The 16,249-nt window shown below is 34.9% G+C and overlaps 1 protein-coding gene across 1 annotated transcript; it reads right to left on the reverse strand.

Moving 5' to 3' along the window:
- Nucleotides 1-243: 243 nt before the first annotated feature.
- On the reverse strand, nt 244-10,092 carry LOC128242592 (uncharacterized). The gene is made up of 3 exons (XM_052959809.1): nt 9,880-10,092; nt 9,060-9,727; nt 244-8,878 (listed from the first exon to the last, which is right to left on the reverse strand). The coding sequence occupies exons 2-3, from the start codon at nt 9,616-9,618 to the stop codon at nt 3,879-3,881; spliced, it is 5,559 nt and encodes a 1,852-aa protein (XP_052815769.1). The 5' UTR covers nt 9,619-9,727; nt 9,880-10,092; the 3' UTR covers nt 244-3,878.
- Nucleotides 10,093-16,249: the final 6,157 nt, after the last annotated feature.

The raw sequence follows: 16,249 nt of genomic DNA on the forward strand, positions 1-16,249 counted from the left end.
TGATGTTTTTGTGCTTCATGCTCATTATTGTTTTTTTTCTGAATTGACCCTCCTTGCATACTTTTATATATGAAATATACCACGTACAGATTACTGTAATTTTCTTAAGGTAAGGATCGGAAAATGTCGACTATTTTTAATCTCCAATTAATATCTAGCTAGAAAGATGGGCATTGATAATTATTACTCACACGTTGTCAATCAATCAATCAATCAAAATCTTTATTTCCTCCTAAAAGGAGATATGCATACATATGTACAATTATATATATCTAATTTCTAAAGCATTTCAAAGAAACATATCAGCAATGTGTAATTACAAATAAGTAATAATAATAATAACTATTACAAATAACGTGTGACCATACATAATCCCAATTAGTGGGCATCGTCATCATACAGCAATACAATATCTTCGTAACAATTTACACACATGACAGACAGTCACTAATAAATTGGAACGATATCAGGAGAAAGTCCTTATTGTCATTATTGTCAAGCAGTGGCGCTAAAGGTGCACCCATCAGTTTCATAGTAAACATGGATTCGTCCAATTGAAGTATTTCTGATACAAACTCAATGCCGAAACATGAAATAGCGCACACATATTTAGTTCGCAATTCAATTGTTGCTGCACATTCGCTGACTAGGTGAACAATTTTGTCCGTGGTTTGGACATTACAGATTTGACAAAGTGTTAGAGAGTCAAGTCGACAGCTGCGACACCATTGTTTTGCAACCTCGTGCATAATGTTTCTCTGAGCAGCACGACAACACGTCCTGTACACAATTGACGGAGCGATAGTTGGTTGTAAAATTCTGAAGCGAGCAAAGTCAGAGTCTGTCATAATTCTGTATCTCCACATTTCAGTCTCGGGTTGCACCTATGCACGGGTTTTATATACTTCTAGCGCTGCGCAGAAAGACTTGGTAGTCGGTATGTACAAATACTTAGATACTTTCATTTGGATAACGTTTTAAATTTATGCTCATGTGAGGTTATGGCCATTCTTACTTAATTAAGCACCCAGTAGACTCGAGTTCAAGTGAACTCTTTTATTTTACGGACCGTTCTAAGGTGGTAATCCTATCATTTAAAGGTGAAGCAATTTTGATGAGGATATGGTCTTAGTTGTGGTTTTTGTATTTGTGTATGTGGTGTCAGTTTGTTTTTGGTGTTTGTATCTGTGTATGTGATGTTAATATGTTTGACATATTTGTCTACAAATCATTGTCGTTTGGGTCCTTGCCTTGTTCCCTAAAACAGAGATTATTTTTTGAAATTTCCACTTCTTTGGATGTCCCCTGTATTTTTAATTGTATTATTGATTTTACCAAATATCAAGTACCTGTTAGTTACAGTTTTTCGTTTGTTAAGACAACAATAAAAATGACCCAGTTTGAACCAATTTTTAAAAACAAGTGTTGCAAACATGAAACCTGTGAAAAGATAATGACATATGTTAAAATGAGTGAACGAATTTTACAAATACTTTATGTACTGATTAAAAAAAATCTACAAGCATCGTAATAGTACATGCGACCGAAATATAAATGCTTCTTTAAGAAACATCTTCACGGTTTAAGCTATTCAAATCGGTGTTTATATGCCTATTTTCTAAAAAACAATAATTAAGTGACTGTTTCCGGACTACTTTATTTACACGTCTTTTTAAATTGTAAACGATTAACGACATACATGTTAACTGGATCATATCATATCAAACAGCATTATTGTTTTATATAGTTTTAACCTCCAAAATATCGGAGGTACTCGATGGTAGATGCAAAGACTATTGGTCACAGGGTCCAACAAGACAACAATATAACCTATTGAACTCGGGGGATCACTTTAATCAATATAACATAATTATGCTTTATATTATTTCCACATAAATACAATGTTGTTTTTTCACTTCCGAGAAGAGGCTAAGGAGGTGTTGAAAGGTGTGTAGAAGTATAAAGAACCGCCAGTATAAAACCTACTTTCTTCATTAAATAATGTTAACTAAATATCGGGGAAGTATCATGAACATATCATTAACAAATTTTGTTCATAAAACTATTATAATTAATTGTATGAGTATTTTCTCTACGCAATTTCGACAGAGGGTACGTGTGCTATTTATATCATGTTTTTGATCATATTATATACACCGCGTTTATATAGAACGACTTGTCTCTTTAGTATCCATTGTCATAAAGGAAATAATATCGACGTGAACAATATTTATATATACCTAAACAATACTGACAAGAAAACTAAAAAATAGAAAGAAAAGCTACTGTTATTTACTTTTGACTCCTAAACAATACAGTTTCACGTAACACAAGTACATAGTGAAAATAACACAGATTAAATCACAATCTGATATTAAACTACTTTCTTATACATGTGCATTCATTTATATAAAATCCAATATTGGTCGATTACTATAATAAGAACATAATTTCATACTACAATGATAACAACAAATGGCATATAACAATATTTACAAGAAAATGTTATACTACAATAATAACAGCATAATGGCATATTACAATAATAGATGGCCTACTACAAACATGACATTAAACATAATGGACAATTACATTGGAAACAACAAGATGGCATACAACAATGATTACAACAACATGACATATTACCATATTAACAACACAATGGCAAATTACAATGATAGCAACATAATGGCATATTACAGTTATATGAACAAATGACATATTGCAGTTATAAGAACAAATGGCGTATACCAATACCAACAGCATATTGACATATTACAGCATAGTGATTAATAAAGAAAGAAGTAGAAAACACAGCTCTGCCTCAACTTAGTTTTAAGGTTAAATAAATATGAATTAACCCCTCCGGACACACTTAGACTACATTCAAACCAAACAGTGCATAGCATGGTATGCAAACGATATGTAATAGAAAATGAACTTAAGAACAATTCAAGTTATTGTAATGCACAGTCTGAATACACATTTGTTTATTTCTGCACTTGTATGTCTGTAACAATGAGACTATATATATACAGTCATATTGAAACATATTCACGATGAATTGGCATCAGAAATATCAAAACACGTTTAAATAAACAAAAAAGTGAATCATTATTAACAACACCGACACATATACGATAAAACGCACACATTAGAAACGAAAATAACATCAAACACATAAAGCTTCCAAGTATATGTTGGATATCTTTACCATAAATTCTAAAGCACTATAGTCATTGTACAAAATAAACAGTAAACAAAACATTTCATCATCATACTATTATACATATTGATTGTATTTATCATAAAACGGATAATGATACTTTATAACGATAGCAACATAAAATACAACTGAATCTCGTTTTATATTTATAATAATACTTCATAACCGTATCAACATAAAATACAACTGAATCAGAACTAAGTTTTCTATGATAAATATGCTTATAAATTTTATATTAACCCATTAATAGAACATATAATTTCACTACACAAAAAAGTACACTAACCATACCGTTGTGATTGGCATAAGCAAACGTTAATAATAATAGTATAACACATGAAGTAAAACATATGAGCATATTGTTTCAAAGTGTCCTTCTATAACATTGACTGATCCCTTTCACCATAATAATTGTTTTCTTTCATGCAAAGGATGGTTGGTTGACAAATAAAGCTTTAACTTTTTTTTACCTTTGGAAATAAGCTATTTATATTGGAATTGCACCATTTGTCGCGATTTTTCTTCCATCGTCGGTTTATCGACTTATTTGACCAGAAGGAAGTCCATACCCGTATGCACTATAACAATCCCTCTTTTTTGATAAAACAACATTATTTTCAGAAAATCAATGGATGTCATCATTATTTACATATTAATATTCGCCGTCATGTGCATTCTTCAACTTTTTGTAAACATTGCGTATAAGTTCACTGGACCAAGACGAGTGTATGTATTCCAAATTATCAACCAATTTTCTTTTATATTCCAACTCAACTGTTAAATTATGCCGAAATGAAAACTGGACAAATGCAAGCAATCTTACTGCATCCATGTAGTTGTATTTATATATTGCATTATCGGAAAACATCTTGAAATCATTTATATGACGAAATATTTGACCAAACCTTAGTCCTAAAAATGAATTTTTAAAGTTTGGCGAATGCAAATATATTGTACGTAAAAAAAGCATCTGAAAATATTTGTTTGCAAGAGCAAAACAATGTTTATATAATTGTTTAGTAGCATAATTCATTTCCTCAGAACACTTTATGCAATACATTTCTTCAATATCGAAAAGGTAATTTGTACACATTTCTTCGAACTGTTTCGAAAGTGCCTTTCTTAACAAAAGCTTTTCAAAATATGTTAATACAACCGTTTTACCTTTACAGTCCAAAAAATCATCTGAAATCACTGTTATATTTCTTTCCTTTAAGCTTAGTCTAACTATACCCATATACTTTATGCACATAAAACGCCTGAGTTTCATCATTTGGGAAAGGCTAATCTGGGCTTTATTCTCATCTTCAACAGAGACGAGAGCGTTTGTGTATGAAGTCCTCCAAAATGAGTTTAAATCTTCCAATTTCTTTAAAAAAGCTTCGCGAAGTTCTCCAAAAGAACGATTAATCAATTCATATCTAAGTCTTTCAATAAATATTTTAAATATGCCAGTTTTAACAAGTGGGTAGGCTATTGATTTTAAACACCTGTACAATTTTATCGTGTTAGATAAGCGTGTTTGAGTTTTCTTTAAATATCGTAAAAAGCACAGCGATCTACCATTTTTACCATTTGAAAAATAGAATTTGGTTACAAATTTATAAAGAAAATGTTTTTCTGCGTTCTTCCTAGGAAAGGTTAGTTGTTTGTTTAAACTGTTTTCTAAAATAGTATTAAAGGTTTTATTTGTTGTATCGTAAACTAAAGAAAGATATAATGGTGTAAAATGGTCAATATTTAAACATGTCAAAATATTCCTTCCGAAGTACTTAACGCAGGTTTCTATCGAGTTGGTATAACCATGGAGTGACAGCAAGTGAATCAAAGAGAAGTTTGAAGAACGTTCTGTGCAAATAAAAGATTTCGATAATAGATGATTATATACACCAATAAAACTGGCGTAAAAATGGTCATTTTTTTCTGGAATAAAGAATGGGTTTCTGACAAAACGTACATTGTTTGCAATCATAAGTTGATGTAATTCAGCGTTTTCATGTTTACCAATTGTTGTATTTGTTGTTCTTTCAACTAGTTTTATGATCTGTTTATATGTTAAGAAATGATAGTCTACCAGATCTGTAGAGATATAAGATGGGACATTTAATAAGGTAACGGGTATTGTTTCAATATGATCGTTCTTCTTATAGGAGCGAAGTAAGAGTACCTCAGGGGAGACTTTAGTTTGAACACCTTTCTCTATGAAGAACTTCATCAACATTGCTGACTTACTGTATATAGCTAATTCTAAGACATTCAATCCATGTTGATCAACACAAGATGACAACACTTCATTATCGGTGTATGCTATCATAAGTTTAAATACACCAAGACAAATTGTTTCATATAGAAAGCTAACATTTCTATTCAAATTTCCTTGAAATCGAGATATTTTATGTGTAAACTTGTGTGCCTGGCAACGGTTTCGTAGATCGTAGCAAGTAGAACACATTAGTATTTCATATCTCTTTAAAGACAATGTGTGCTGCGTTTCAATGTCGTGAAGTAGAAAGGACAGATACTGTGTAGAAGCATAGCCAGTGTTGTCGAAGTCCAGAATCGTGGCGAACACATTTGACTTGAATAAAGCATCTCTAGAAATGACATGTTTGAGGTAAATGTCAACCAAATTATAACTCTTTCTTTGAAGTAATTGTTTCATAATGGTAATCTTGTCTTCCATTTGAAATATCCCATATACTGTTAAAAAGCGAGATGCTATTGAAAAGGAGTATTCACTCGCCGATAGCTTGTTCTGCTCTTTCTGAACTGAATGTGGACTTGTTAAATAACTATCAAAAAATAATTCAGTCCGGACATACTTGCGCCTAGGCATGTATTTTGCTAAATATCTAATTTGTGACTGTCTTGTGACTGAATTGCTTTGCAACAACTGTAAAGTAACATTGCGCTTCTTTGCTACAAGATTATAAAGTATTTTAAAATGCCCGTTTTTAACGATGTTATGAAGCAAACTGTTACCGTTCTCATCTGACATCATTGAAATATCAACGTGAAACTTTTCGATCATAAGTTTGAACATTTCACTCCATGTTTTATCAGTGGCGTCCTTTGCGAATTCTTCTTGGTTATTTGACAGTGTGAGCAGGTACAACACATATTGTTGAAAATATTGTTCAAAACGGTACTTTGACGTCAACGTCTCATAGAACTTTATAAAATAAATGAAGGTATCGAATGCTCTACAGTGAATCGTTGAATGAAAGGCGTTTGTGTTATTAAAGCAAAGAAGTGTTTCAAACAGCATCTCATGACGTTGCAGTAAAAAGTGAAGGTATTCAACGTTGTTTCCACATGCTGCATAATGGATGGGTAAACAGTCGTCTTCATCTCTTCGACTAAAATCAAGATTTGTATGATACTTAATACTTTGTAACATCGCAGACATCGGCGTCATGGCATGCTCTATACCGTGTCCGGCTTTGCATTTCATATTGTTTAACTTAACCAGTTCTTTGTGATGTAATTGAATAATATCTTCTATCATTGTAACCTTCTGGCATAGAACTTTTATTCTGTGTGCGTTGCTCATTTTAAGAAATAGTGTAACCATTTCAGTACGATTACTTTGAAGTGCAGCGATTAGCGCCGGGCGACCTCCTCGATCCAGACAATGAAGCGTTGAATGCTTGCTGTTCTTCAACAACTCTCTAACAACATTAAGGTGATTATGACGTATAGCTGCATGTATAGCGGATTCACATGCCAATTCGCTCCAGTCATCGAAAAGAACGTACATTGAATTGTTTTCAGGGACCTTATTTCCTTGCACTCTAACAGTGTCGTTTGGAATCCAGTATAATTCATTTGTGCATAAAACACATTTGTCATAAACTCCTGCTTCTAACAGGAATTTTACGAGTTCGAAATAGCCGTTTTCAGCTGCAAAATACAAACATTTCCAGTCCACAGCAGAACTATTGAACTGTAAAAACACTTTAACCACTTCGATACGATTAAACTTGCAAGCAAGATGCCATGGTGAGAGGTTCAATCCGTTTCGTTCATGCAACTTATACGTGGAGAATAAGTCATCTTGTAAAATTAGTCCAACTGTTTCTGAATGTCCGTGTTGTGCTGCTATGTCTAACAATCCGTAATTCCAGTGCTTAAAATTAGTTGCTATTTCCACAGCGTCATGCATCGTTAACATATTGAAAAACGACGGCATGCGAAAGTGAATATCCGCTCCGTGATTTACCAGTTGCTTTAAAGAGTAAGTATATCCGTTCTCTGCAGCAATAAACCCCACTGAAATGTTTTCAGCACTAAAGTGGTTGCCACCTGGAAAGTGGTGGAACAGTATTTCCGGTATTTCTTTCATTTTTCCTCCTTTAACTATTCTTACCACGGGTCCTTCAAGAAACTTTTCCTCCATTGTAGAGATGACATTTTTTGGTATGTTCATAAACTGTTCTTGTATACCTGAACCCTCATTAGAATAATGTACGTGTAAAAGTAAATCAGTGACATCAAAAGTAAAATTGGATGTGTTTAGTTTATACAGAATGTATTGTGCATTGGCGTCATGACCATTAGAAAGGGAAATTCTATACTCACGGGGGCACTTTTCTAGCAGCCACTTGAATAACGAAAAATGTTTGAACTCAATTTCGCCATTTACAATATCTGTGAACTGTTGTATGATGGATAGCTCCCTTTCAAACGACAAAATTGGTACATTGCTGACAGCAGTAAAAGAAATCACTTCCCTTATATTTTTTGGAGTTTTTTTAAGATAAGTTGTCAACAATGCTTCCAAAATGGACTTTGACAAATAGAACCCGTGATCATACCATCTATCAAACTGGTCTCGATAATATCTATTCAAATCGCTTATTTGGTTTGTCTTTGTTGGATCTGCATTAACGGCAAGCTGGAAAAACGTTAATTTCTTTTCTCTAGAAACATGAGACTGGTTAAAGTATAGATCAAGGTCATTTAAATTCCGGGCTTCAAGGTTATGAAAGAAAATCCTGTCTAAATTATCTTCAAGTCTTTCATTACGTGATAGCCTTTTACTTGTTACCAACAACTTTATCCACCTGGGCAGCAAATTTGCACGGCGTTCGATGAGATTGAAAATTATGTTACTTTTTTCAAACAAAAATGTTTCATAGCATTCATCCAAAGCATCGATAATTATAAGGCTGTACTCCTTTCTATCATCTGATATATTCGTTCGTTCTAAAGGAAAAATGATGCATTTATCTATGCAACCAAACGGGTCGGAGTCGCATTGCCCTGTTATAAAGGAATGCAAACATTCTTCATTCATAGTGTCATTAAATTCTGGAATATTGTTTGAGATCATTAAAACTAGTCGCTGAATAAAGACGCCGGCGTCGTGTGTTTTCTTAACATCAAATTTACAAACATGAAAAGCAATAAGCCTTTTCCTCAGTTCTATACCTTGGTCGCCCTCTTTGGCACATGTAATGTGAGCAGCAATAGCAGATTTCCCATACCCCATGTCAGCTTCCAGTAGGATGCCATTTTTCTTGGTATTGTTCAGTTCTTCTTCTAATAACTGAAACAGCCATACCCGCCCAACGAGAGGTCCATGATGTTTAAAGTAATCTACAAGCAGCGGCGATGTTGGAAATAAAGCAGAATACTCACGCAAGCAACCTGTAAAATGTAATTCATTTGATCATTATCATGAACGTTTTATACTGCAAAATGTGCCACAAACATTAATAGCATGATAATTGATTAATTGATAGCATATATCATTAAATGTTCTTTGAAAACTGTTCGACTATTTTAACGAAATTTACAAATAGTATAATTTTTACAAAAGAAATCTGACCTGTTTTCTCCATTGTTTGTTTGATATGTGGTCTACCGAAGATCATATGTAAGTCTGGTTTAATTGAGACTAGTAGAGCTACAAATCCAATAATAAACGCTGCTATGAGACCCCATGTAATGTTGCTTATGGTTCTAAATGCCTTCGTTTGGTCCGCGTGTACCATGTTTAGCTTTGTATCAATAGTTCGTAACCTCTCTTTTACTTCTTGTGTGTTGTTCATTATTTCATTTAAATCGTTTTCAAATTTAAAAAGGTCACCATTTTCAAGATCTGTGATAATGTTTTGTATCTCGAGGGGATTGTGTAAGAAGTTGACAACATCAGCGTGTTGAATAACCTGTTTTATATGAAAAAATACAGTTTGTTTGTCATGATTATCTAGCGATGTTGTGTGAGCTAACTTGTTCCTGCTTTTCCGTAGATTATCAGCCAACCGCAATATTCTGGCTGGAAAAACTGAACATTTTTTCCAAACGGTTAACGCCACTGATAAATCACTTGCATTCATGTTAGCTTTATCCCAGTTTTGTATCATAAATACTTCAACTAGGTTCATGTGATGTTTTGGCCATTCCCATGATTGAAGCTTGTGTCATATCAACTCCCTTGGATTGGTATGAAACCCTATCAACGCTTGTCTCCACAACCCACAAGTGATGCACCATCTGTAATTTAAAACAGATCTCTAAAAAAACTGAAACCCATCTTTGGGCCGTGAGGTACTCATTGGCGTTTCCCATGCATAGGAAACCATTGTCAATCTTTTATTCGTTTTATTCCTTTAAAAACTGTTGCAGTAGCATAAACATAATCTCACCTGTTAACGTCTCGTAAAGTTCGGCTACATTGTTGTTGGCAAAGGATCTGATTCCCTAGTTGTTGTGAAATTTGCTGATGAGCTTGTTGGAGTTTATCTTCGGTAAAAGGCAACACGGCTTCTCCGGTTTTATGAAGAGCTATCATACAAGACACATAGTTCTTTTTCTTTTTATTCTTAAGTAAATCCTTTACCTTATCATTCGCCATTTTGATCTAGTTTCGATATCCTATAAACTACTGGGTGCAAATTTATGGCTTTGTGTTAAACTTCAAGTATTGGTTTTCTATTACGCCGGCTTTTTCAATATCAATGATAATCGATGCTTTGAATACTTGCGAGTTTTAGTGCAGTGGTATATAAAGAGAACGATAAAATTTCAAAACACCTTTATGCAATTCTTTATGTACGAATGTTCAATGAATAACTGATTACATGATATACATTTACCAATCAATAATCATGGGAGAGTTCAATAGTTTTTTTTAAAAATTAGCTGAACCTGATGGTGATGATGATGGTGGTGGTTGTGGTGGTTGTGGTGGTGGTGGTGGTGGTAGTGGTGGTGGTGGTGATGATGATGATGACGGTGACATGATGATGATGATGGTGATGATGATGACACCGACTACGAAGATAGTGTTGATGATGATGCTGATGCTGATGATGCTGCTGCTGCTGCTACTGCTGCTGCTGATGATGATGGTGATGATGATGATTATGATGATGATGGTGATGATAATGGAGGTGCGGAGGTAGTTGTTGTGGTGATGGTTTTGTACATGATGATGATGATGATCATGATGAAGATGATGATGGTGGTGGTGGTTGTGGTGGTGGTGGTGGTGGTGGTGGTGGTGGTAGTGGTGGTGGTGGTGATGATGATGACGGTGACGATGATGATGATGATGATAATGGTGATGATGATGACACCGACGACGAAGATAGTGTTGATGATGATGATGATGATGATGATGATGATGATGATGATGATGATGATGATGATGATGATGATGATGATAATTATGATGATGATGATGATGATGATGATGATGATGATGATGATGATGATGATGATGATGATGACATTTTTGATGTGTGGAATGAATAAGAAATACGGCGCGTCATAACGTCAGTAAACATCATCGCCCGCGTGTGTGGAATGAATAAAAAATACTGTGCGTAAAACGTCAGTAAACATCATCGCCCACGTGTGTGGAATGAATAAGAAATACTGTGCGTCAAAAAGTATGTAACATCGCCCGCGTGTGTGGAATGAATAAAAAATACTGTGCGTAAAACGTCAGTAAACATCATCGCCCACGTGTGTGGAATGAATAAAAAATACTGTGCGTCAAAACGTCAGTAAACATCATCGCCCGCGTGTGTGGAATGAATAAAAATACTGTGCATCAACACGTCAGTAAACATCATCGCCCGCGATATTGAATGAAATACAATGTATAGAAAAATGCGGGTTTGCTACAATTATCGACGGACGCCAGTATTAAAACACGGGACCCGCGTACACTTAGCAACATGTATGCGCAGGAACTGCTTTTGGAGTACTGAATGTAAAAGTAAACAAAAAGAAACCCTTTATGTCCACATATTTATTTAATCTAATTTTGAACGATGTCATTAAAGTAACTAGATGTAAATGGCCACCGCGCCTTCCCGGAACAAATGTCCTGATACTCGCGTTCACGTTTGGTTATAAAATCATACATGATGGAAAGCTGAACTAAATCTGGATTAAGTACATCATGGTCGACAACCTGAAGCCGTGCAGAAGATAAACAAAACATATTTAATTAAAAAGTTACAAAATTAATGTTATGTTGAAGTTTAGATAAGGCTATGGCTTGATTCAAGTACATACCGAATTATATTTGTCGTTAGCCTTTAAAACTTAGTTTTTTTATTTCTTCTATTTTTAATATCCATTACTATTGCGGTAAGATTTTTGAATATATTATTATTATTATTATTATTATTATTATTATTGTTATTATTATTATTATTATTATTATTATTATTATTATTATTATTATTATTATAATGCTTACGGAAAGCATACCTGGTAAGGGAAAGTGAAACGCTTTATGTAGTTTTACTAAGCTAGATAATTTAAGATTTTAATAAGCATTTGTTTGCATGAGACATATTTTTGGTGAAAATGCCTTTACAGATGATATTTTTTAACAAACTACAAATTGTGTAATATATTCTGCGACGTTAATCAAGTGGCATTTAATTTATGAATGACATTGTCTGTTTCAGTGATGTCATCTGTTTACCGCGTTGTGGCAATGCGTTGAAAACGGCATTGGAATTGGGGCTGAAATTGCATGAGGGACGACATGACGGTGTAGGAACATTTACATGCTGTCAGAAAAAGTTTTACACAACGGAGAGCATGACGCGGTATATGTAAGTGTATTCTAATAAAAAAAAATTGTTTAATATTATTTAAGTATTATTCTATAATAAAGCAATTCTCTACCAGTCACAAGCTTGGGCGTTTTTATAAAAGGTTAACAAAGTATTTTAAATTTAAATACAAATAGATATAATTTTTAATGGCATATATGTATTTATAAAGGTGCACCACACATGGATCCGATTAGCAGTTTCTGTGCCCAAAATGCATGCAGGAGTTCACCACACAGACGGACCTGAACAGGCATTGGCGAGGAGAAGATGGCACGACATGTTACACGTGCGACATGTGTGGACTTTCAATGAAGGAGAAAATAGATCTGAATGGACGGCTGCACTGGTGAGAAATCCTACCAGTGCGCTGAACTGTTATCGGCATAGAAGTAGCTTGTGCAAGCACAAGGCATTAAACACGCCAAATAAAACATCACGTTTTAGATTATAAGTATCTTCCATGGCCGAGAGTGTAAGATTCATCCCAGCCCGAGCGTAGGGTGTTTTGGGGAAACGACAGAACATCTGGCGGGAGGGTTGGGATGAACCTATCTTACACGAGCGGCTATGGTAGATCCTTTTTCTCCTACCTCAGTTCAACAAAAAAGTAAAAAAAATTTTTTATTTCACTGGAACTCTTTTGTGCGTAGTGAAAATAATGTGCGTATAGAGCTGTAATAATTCGTGGTAGTCATGGATATGATCGCAGTGATTCAGATTATGTAAATAATCAAATCTCGCTTTAAATAGTTCTGAAAAGGACAGCAATATTTCTTGAATGGAGCGCGAATTTTTTTCTATGGTGTCATTTGAAGCGAGAAATAATTAGTTTTGATTGTAAAAATTGCCACGAGACAAGGTTCCCGTGATGCTACACACGCAATTCGTCAACAAGGGAGGTAATTGTGTGATGACAATAAAATGAGTTCAATACGGGTACTTGTTTCATCTTTGCCCGTGGGCAAGAGAAGAATTTCCAGCACGGCCAAATTTTTAGATCCACTTATCTGAGGTGGGAGACAGTAGAATCTCAGGCAGATCATAACAAAAATATTGTTTATTAATTATTCTTTATTTGATTACTTATCTGTGATTGTATCTGATTATCTGTGATCACTTTTATTGTCAATGATTTTACTCAATGTATAGCTGCAACAAGCAGAACTATGTCTCCTAGTTATAATGATGCCACGACAAAGTTGTATAGTTCCTATGATTTGATGTTTCTTGAAACATATTTGTATGCAAGTACATGGCCTTTTGTGCACTTGCCATTTTGTGTAAAACTAATCTAAGATACACAGTTATTCAATAAATGAAGGACATTTCCATCATGATTTTGTCTTTACTTCTGTAAAATAGCACTTGTACATACAGTTGACAGACTATTGTCAGTGATATAAACATTGTTCAGGGTAGAGCAATACATTGCCATTGTACCATCACAATATCATTTTATGGTTATCATTATTACAATATCTGTCATTAACAATTATCATGACAGTATTATGATCACATAACATGAAGGATGGTAAAATAAAAGGATCATTAAACATGTTTAAGTTATGTTCAAATTAAACGTTTATCCCCATGCGATCTGTTACGAGCATCTTAGAATCGTTGCGTCTGGCCCGCCCCCAGCGCACAACAAGGGTCCCCTTCTGTAATGCATTTCTGTTCATCAAAACAGTCCCGTACTTTACTGTACTCCGACTCTTTTTATCACACGTGTGGTTCCTGTAATGTGACATTACAACAGCTGTTCTTAATGTTGGAGATGAACATTTAACAAGCACTGTTTAGTTGCATAGTTATTGGACACCCTGTATTCCACCAGTATGGCCGGAAGTGAGTGTATTCGTGAACTCCCGCAATGTTTCCCGCAACACTCCCGCACAATATCGTGCCAATGTTTGTTACGTACCAAAGCTTTATATAACTTTCTTTACAATGGATATTTATTAATAGAGCTGATGAATATCTTCAATATCTTGAACACGTTTTTTTTTGCTTTTAAAGGCTAACGACAAATACGTTAACTCTTTATTATAAGATGACTACGTGCGTTTGCATTGTAGGTAGACTACGTACGTTTGCCTCATGAAAATGCCAACGTGCGTTTACCAAGTTTGAAATACTTTAGAAATGCATTTTTGTACAAATTGCATCGCACAAAATATTCATAAAACAAATAAAAACCAGTATTGAGCAGTTAAAAGGAATATATTTGAAAACAATGTGGCTTTTTGTCTAAAGCTATGACATGTTAACACTTGCCACGTGCGTTTGCATTCCAGGACACTTTTTGTATCGTATTTGTATTGTGTTCATGGAAACTATGCAAACATTAATGGTGACCAATACACTGATTGAAAGACAAAACAATGCATTCTTTTTTTGCGCTATGTCGCTAAAACAAACTCGCGAATAACAAAATTATCGATAAGAAACTTACCTATATTGACGATCAATCGAGCCAAAATGTTACTTACGTTTGCATTTGTGGTCACATGATTTATTTTGTTCATCCCCGGTGCGAAAGGTATTTGACAACTATGGATAACGATAAGCTCTATACACACGAATGCTGAACTAAAAACATATACATATATGTAAATATAGTTTATTATCATCATGTAAATGGGGTGGGCGGCTGGGCAGGGATTTGAGAAAAAATTACGGGCTACCTTCTCGAAATCCGTAGAAGAAAAGGGAAAGTAACAAGGTAAACCCTGACTTCATCGGATATATTCTAGAGTGACAGATTGGTTACGGTAGTATAGACTGGTGTGATAAAAAGGACTGTGCGCCGCGATAACGCTGGTTACATTAAGTTGTAATCAGAATTATCGACGGACGCCAGTATAAAAAGATGGGACCCCTGTACACTTAGCAACATGTATGCGCGGGAACTGCTTTTGGAGTACTAAAGCTTAAAAGTTAACAAAAAAAACGTTATGTCCACAGATTTATTTAATTTAATTTGAAAGATGGTATTAAACTTGCATGGCTAATGTTTATGACGGGAGACGCGGTGGTTCTACACCTGTAGTCCCTATCAAGTCCAAGGGTCACCATTATAGACCCTTCCAAGCGTCACCATAAAACGCACCGTATTGTACACTAAACACCATCAGCAGCGAACACCATTTGATTTAATCCAGAATCCACATTCATGTAGCGACCTGAGCGCTACTCCAAATGTAATACCATATTAAGTATGTTTACCTCCTGGAGCCATACCACACGGGCCCTGGACTGGGCTACCACCTTGTTATTGGGGGTATATAGTTTGGCCACTGGTAGTAAAACACCCGAGTCAAACTGAGATTAAGGTAAAGACTGTTACCTAATTCGGAAAAATGTACCCCATCAGAAAACAGACGAGAATCGCCTAGCTTTATGTCACTATACTTGATGTACCTGCCCCCCATGTTCAAAACAAGACTTGCTGCAAAGCTATTTATTCTTTTTCTTGCCTTGCCCATGGCAGATAAATTTGTACTATAGCGCCATGACATTCTTGACAATAGCTGAGACCAAATAAGAATAGTACCGGGCATTTTCAAATGGATAAATTTAACTATACCCCGGATTAAATTGCATATTTGAACGGATTTTGTTTCGCCGATATCATTAGCTCCACAGTGAATCAAAATAAAGTTTGAGGGAGACCTTATCTTTAACAAAGTCCTAAGTTCCTGCACACCCCTTGACCACTGTAGCCTTGCCATCATATTTCTAAGTTTTGAAACCCCAAATTTGAACACCCGGGACTCTTGCGGCTAGCAAAGAACGCCTGTTTGATTATTGATGAACCAAACATCCAAACTGAAATAAATTAGAAACATTTCATTCATGAGTGACCTTGGTATACAGTGGCCACCGAGCATGTTTATTGTATTCTAGGAACGGAAACCATATTCGGGCGTAT

This window comes from Mya arenaria, chromosome 8 (genome assembly GCF_026914265.1).
Source record: "Mya arenaria isolate MELC-2E11 chromosome 8, ASM2691426v1".
Taxonomy (NCBI): Eukaryota; Metazoa; Mollusca; class Bivalvia; order Myida; family Myidae; genus Mya; species Mya arenaria.